The sequence below is a fragment of the Gopherus evgoodei genome, chromosome 1 (assembly GCF_007399415.2).
Source record: "Gopherus evgoodei ecotype Sinaloan lineage chromosome 1, rGopEvg1_v1.p, whole genome shotgun sequence".
NCBI lineage: Eukaryota > Metazoa > Chordata > Testudines > Testudinidae > Gopherus > Gopherus evgoodei.
The window spans coordinates 365824241-365830639 of NC_044322.1; the positions used below are offsets into that span (position 1 = coordinate 365824241).

A 6399-nucleotide genomic window follows, 5' to 3' on the forward strand; every position below is an offset into this window, starting at 1 on the left:
TTGGGTGAAACATATTCTGAACTAAATGAGAACAATGATCAACCATTGAGCTGTGGGTTTGTTTTTTTTTGCAACTGATCCCCATTTGTGACCTTCACCTCAACATGACTCTTTTTCTAGACCTATCAAACATTGAGAGTAAGGGAGTTCAGGCTGGAAGTTCTTCAGCTTACTCCAAACTCAGGAGTTCAATGCACTTCACAAACACGCACTGGAGTTTCACATATGCAAAGCATTTTATTCTTAGAATATTCATAGAGACTAGGAATCATGAACTGAGCACTGGAGTGACATCTGAGACCTTGACCTGCATTTTTAAAGTGAATCTAATCTTCAGGATTGGAGCATATAATCCTAATAAAAAATTATTACAACTATACTCGTACATCTCTTTGGCCATATTAAACTTGATGAATAATTGTACAGTGCTTTGAAGTGTTTAGATCAGAGGATGCCCAGAGGATCCACCATGAAAGTTATAATTATACCTGTTTGACACAGAGGCAAAGGGAGGCACATTCAAGTGAAGATCACATAGGGAGTGTTTCACAGGGTCAGAAATAAATGCCAATAGTTGGGATTACTCATGCCAAACACTAAGTTGTATCCCCTGAGCCCTACTGGACACTTATATTTCATGGCTTCCAAATACATCACTAATGGGAGAGGAACTCTTACATAGGCCCATTCTGCATTTTTTTGTTCTGTTGATTTTTTGGGGAACTTTTTGGGTGAAACATCTTCTGAACTAAGTGAGAACAATGATCAACCATCGAGAGTCTTGCAACGCACTTTAACTCTCTTTATTTGAAGGATTTGGCTCAATGGCAGGTATATACACTTGAGCAGATTTACATTGTCTGATACCAAAAATTTTCCCGGATGAATTCGATATTGAGATTTTATTCCTATTTTTCAGATATACAACCTTGAAATGTACACACTGGTAATGTTAAAGAGAAGCTACCCTGTGCCTCGTTTCACAAACCTGAAAGAATCCATTACCATTGGGTTACTCTGACCTATCAGAGAGATGCGTTTCCAAGGAAAGACATAGGAATACACATGCGGCACTTGGCGACTAGAATCATCTAATGATATTTCCAGTGCTATCGCACTCTTAGAAAAGATAGCAATTGACAGACATGGGGGCCTCAGAAAACTCTGGCGAGACCTGGGCGCCCGGAGCTTCTTCCGCTCCGGGTCTTCCACTGCAGGGAGTCTTTCAGCCCCGGGGCAGACCCCCTGCGGACGAATTACCGCCCAAGATCTGGCACTTTGGTGACAGGTGGCCCCCGCTTCAATGGTAATTTTACAGCTGAGGGGCCTCACCGCGGGTGTTCGGCGTGCTTCAGCAGCAGGTCTCGGAGCTGAAGGAACCCCCTGTCGTCGAATTACCGCCGCAGCAGGGGTCTCCCCGCCCCCAACGACTCCAGACCTCCTCAATCCTTGGGCGGACCTGGGTAGGAGGAGTCAAAAGGATTGAAGTGTGGTTTTTTTTGCAACTGATGCCCATTTGTGACCTTCATCTCAACATGACCCTTTTTCTAGGCCTATCAAACATTGAGAGTAAGGGTGTTCAGGCTGGAAGTTCTTCAGCGTACTCCAAACTCAGGAGTTCAACGCACTTCGCAAACACACGCTGGAGTTTCACATGTGCAAAACATTTTATTCTTAGAATATTCATAGATTCTTGTTGGATTCGACACCTCTGCACTGAGCCTGCAATCACTTTAAACAAAATGGAGGCCAACCTCTCATGCCATACTGTTAATAAAGTCATAACTTAAAGCCACCCAATATGGGGATGTTTCATTTTCATTTGAATGGAGTTGTGAATTTGGTATTTAAAAAAAAATCATTGGAAAATGAAGGTGCTCCCTTAGTGTAAATCAGCACAGTAGCTTCAACTAAACAGAGGTTGAAGGCCTCATAATCAAAGGCGGACTCCTCTGCCTTATTCCCTGGATCTGGACCCCACTCATGGGGATATCTGTCACACTCCAAACAACATTCTTATTGTGACAGGAGTGTTTTCTGCAACATGCCCTACAGCTGTGCAGTAGTTATGTCAAATCTCATCCCATAACCACCTCCTCTTTCCTCAGGAAGGGGTGATTTTCATCTCTCTTTGGCTTCTTGCTGAGGCTCATTGCTGGGCTCAGGCAGCTGCATTATCTCACAAGACATCCTTTTCCTGGCTGCTCCCTTGACCCAAGTGCAGGTCCGATTGAACATTAAGTTTTACTCACCAAACAATGATATTGACCCCTGAGCATAGGGCCATCACCAAGGCCCCTGCTCCACTTAACTCCCTGCTAAGACGTAGTTCTAAGTTCAGTGTGAGACTAAAGTTGTCTACAGAGGTCGTACTATCCCCCTGCCAAAGGGTGAATTTCAGATTCAAGGCCCTGACAGGAAACACACTGGAGGCAATGGAATGATGCCCATTGACTTCAAAGGCAATTGGGTCAACCTGTTAGGAAAGGAGGTGGAGAGAATGCAGAAAAATGGCTCCCTCCTTACTGGCCAGTTGAGAATGAACTGCCCAGTGCCCGTAAGCATGACCGGTATGAAAAGATCAAACTGGATTTCTTTCATGACAGCCGGTTGTACTACTGATGCCGCTCAGAATCACTTGACAGTCATTATAATTGCAGCACCAATAAAGTCAGTGGAATGACACGAGAAATGCAGTTGATTCATACCATTTAAAGATGAAAGGAAGGCGAAGAGTGCAATGTGCATGTCACGCCCTCTGAGGCTGAGATTATCCCAATAATCACCAATGCTGAGGAAAACAGCTCCATCCAAAGGAGGATTTTGCAAGGCAATCAAGTTGGTTTGGTCACTAATTAGGGCCTACCCCACAAACAGCATCTCAGATCCTCCAGGCAGTCCTTGGAATTGTATAAAAGGGCTCACGACTCACACCTTTTCTAAACACTTCTCCAGACTTCATCTCCTTAGGGAACGTGGTAAGTCCAATTCAGTTCAATCGCCTTTCAATTCTACAGATGTGACAGTCGGGCCTCTTTTCATTTAAGATGGAATCTTGCATGTCCTCACTGTGATATTTATTAGGGATGAGGGTGATCTCCTGTAAGAATCTTGTTAGGAAAGGAGGTGGAGAGAATGCAGAAAAATGGCTCCCTCCTTACTGGCCAGTTGAGAATGAACTGCCCAGTGTAGTGTAGTGTAGTGATTCAGTTACAGGGGCTGGTGGATTCCTGATTTGAAGCTAATAGGGGGCTTTAGGAGCAACATACCCAGTTAGGAAGCATATTTCCTATGAATTGGAAGTAGATTTAGGGCATTGAAATCTTTTCAGTAACTTTAGAATGTCATTTAGACACTTCTCACTTAGCTGGATTAGAAAGCAACTTTCCCAGGTTAGTCCAGTGTGATAGACCCAGACCAGTGGGCTACAGGAGTCTGGTAGAGGGCAAATATACTGCTCACTAGATGAGTAGTTTTCTGTTCCCTGAGTGACCAGAGCAGGGGCTGCACTAGAGTAATCAGGAAGCTGCTAGAACCAATTAAGGCAGACAGGGTGATTAGATCACCTGCAGCCAATCAAGGCAGGCTAATCAGGACACCTGGGTTGAAAAAGGAGCTCACTCCAGTCAGGCGAGGAGGAGCCAGAGGAGAGGAAATGCGTGTGAGGAGCTGGGCGCAAGAGGCACAAGGAGCTGAGAGTGAGAGAGTGTACTGCTGGAGGACTAAGGAATACAAGCATTATCAGACATCAGGAGGAAGATCCTGTGGTGAGGATAAAGAAGGTGTTTGGAGGAGGCCATGAGGAAGTACCCCAGGGAGTTGTAGCTGTCATGTCCCCCCAAACCTCCCAACTCCTGATCAGACACAGGAGGAGTTGATCCAGACTGTGGGGAAGATCACTGAGGTGAGCAAATCTGCCAATAAGCGCAGGACCCACCATGGTAGAAGAGGAAATTTGTCACACCAGAAAGGGCTAATTAAGGGGTCTTTTATTTTTGCCTGCAGCAGTTTTTATTTCTCCCTGTTGGAGACAGGAGAATGGATGAAGTTGACAAGTGATGTGATCCAATCTATCAATTCCTATGCTCTTCTGAGCAGAAATACACCTGAACCCTAGCTGAGAAACTTGACATTAGTGTTTTATTTGGAGAAAAGAAAAGTTTTCTCTTCGTTCGCCAGCAACTATTGTGGACTCACAAGCTTTGAATAATCAAAAAATTACACTGTGGTACCAAAGTCAACTGGTTGGCACGCAGAGCTTAAATCCTCAAATTAAAGGAAGGGATTACCATCATCTCAGCCATATTCTCTTTGGGAAATACCTAAAATGGACATAGAATCCCAGATAGCCAGAATAGAAATAGTGACACTTATTCTAGTCGGTGTTTATCAGACAAAGCCATTGAGAGAGAGACCAGTTGGGAGGGAAGTTTAGTGCGAGTTGACAAGAGGTGTAGGAAGAGGCTATAGAAAGAAATCCGTGGCCATAAACACAGAGACTTAGTCTACTCTTTTTTTCTCTCATGGGCCACATCGAGCTTTGAAACCTTTCTTCCACAAGCCCTTGTACCTTCTCTTTACTCTAGTCCCTGTTGTATCTTTCAGCTTTACCTCCATCCCAGAAAGATGACTCTCTCCAGCCTGTGCTATCCAGAATGCGGGGTGGCCCGACCAAGTCCAGTTACTGGCACCTGCAACGAGCCATGCGTTAGGCAGTGCCCTGACTCTGAAGTGGTGATCAGACCCTCACCGGTTGTTGTGACCCTCCCTGGACCAATTCTCAGCACTTTCCCTCAGCACAGTGGAGTCGGAGCTGTTGGAGCACCTCTGGTCGGAGCTGGTTTGGGGGGCTCATTCATTAATGGGGGATTGTATGGCAATGGAGGCCTTTACGGAGGATTGTACGGTTTAGGTGGATATGGTGGTTACGGAGGATTGTACGGTTTAGGTGGATATGGTGGTTACGGCAGCCGTTCTGGTTATGGGGGATTATGTGGCTATGGGGGATTAGGCGGTTACCTGGGTGGTTATGGTTATGGGGGATTATGGGGTTCCGGGGTATCTTGCCATAGGTACCTCCGTGGAAACTGTGGGCCATGCTAAAGCCAGCAGGAACATCCATGGAAGAAGGAAGAAGTAGGAAATGAAGAGGCAGATACAGATTCACCCCTGATCTTTTGGGCATGGCTTTCAGAAGTGCTGGGCAAACAGGGCTCCAGCTGAACTCAGTGGGAGCTGTGTGTGCTCAACACCTTGGGCTGACAGCCGTGCTGCATTTCTAATGTTACGCTTTATGACTCTTTCTGCCAAGGCTTTCCCGCTCATATGCTGATTCTCTTATTTACCTGTGGACTCATTCGAATTATACGCAGGCTGTTTACACTAATCCTGCAGGGTGCATTTCTTGTTAGTTTCAGTCCCTTTAGAGAGGAAAAAGAGACCTTGGTGTCAAGGAGAATTAAGTCCCACATGTTCTATCCTTTCCTTGAGTACGTATCTTTAGTGCCTCACTTCGACCTTTTCTGTGGCCGACATATAGGGAGAAGTTGCCTCATTCTCTGCTTTTATTTTGTTTTCTCTCATTTCCCAACCACTGGGGTAAAACAAGGACCTTAAAATGCTTGTAAAGGGGACTTGTTTCTCAACCTCTGCAGCTGCACCAATGCAAACAGAACATCTTGTCTGAAATACACCCACTGAGGCCTGCGATCGGTCATGGCCCTTCTTGAAATACTGGAAATGCATTCTTTCTGCTCTGTAGTATTATTTCCTGTAACTGTGTATTACCAATTTCATTAGCATTAAAAACTCTACTGCATCATAATATTGGTCTTCTGGTTCTCCTTCTTCCTCCCTCCTTGCTTAAAAATCACAAAATTCCTCCCTGTGGAACCGGCAGCATCGGGCACTGCTCCACTTGCAATTTTCAAAGATCTGGAGTGATAGGAGAATCTGGGCCTTAGAGTGGCTGATAGCTTCTGCAGGCCCTGAGTACCAGGCTGTAGTTCCTCCTTGCATTACCCATTTTAGCAAAGAGTCTTTTCCTGGAAATACATAGACCAATTTTCACTTCAAGAATGCACGTTTTTACTCTGGTACCAAGAAGACTAACCATATGGTTCACGGTGAGCATCTGAGTGAGTCATTGAAGAACAGCGACCCCCACGTTTTTGTAAGTGTCACCTGGCCTCAGTGGGTCACAGCTCAGAATACCAGATTCAGGAGAAACTGCTGAGGAAGACGGCAGAGTCACCCCAGGCTGGTGGTTATTCTGACATTAGATACCAAGCTACTCAAAAGGTAAATATCTGTCTCATCACAGTGGTTAACAAAAACTCAAAAATGCAGTCTCCAGCCCTTCTTTCACCACCCCAACACTTTATGAGCACTAGTTATAAA

General features: G+C 45.2%; 1 protein-coding gene across 1 annotated transcript; it reads left to right on the plus strand.

The window, feature by feature from the left end:
• The first annotated feature begins 4614 nt into the window (after positions 1 to 4614).
• LOC115635407 (claw keratin-like) lies at positions 4615 to 5103 on the plus strand. Its single transcript, XM_030534142.1, has one exon. It carries the CDS (start codon positions 4627 to 4629, stop codon positions 5101 to 5103), a length of 477 nt encoding a protein of 158 aa, XP_030390002.1. The 5' UTR covers positions 4615 to 4626.
• Positions 5104 to 6399: the final 1296 nt, after the last annotated feature.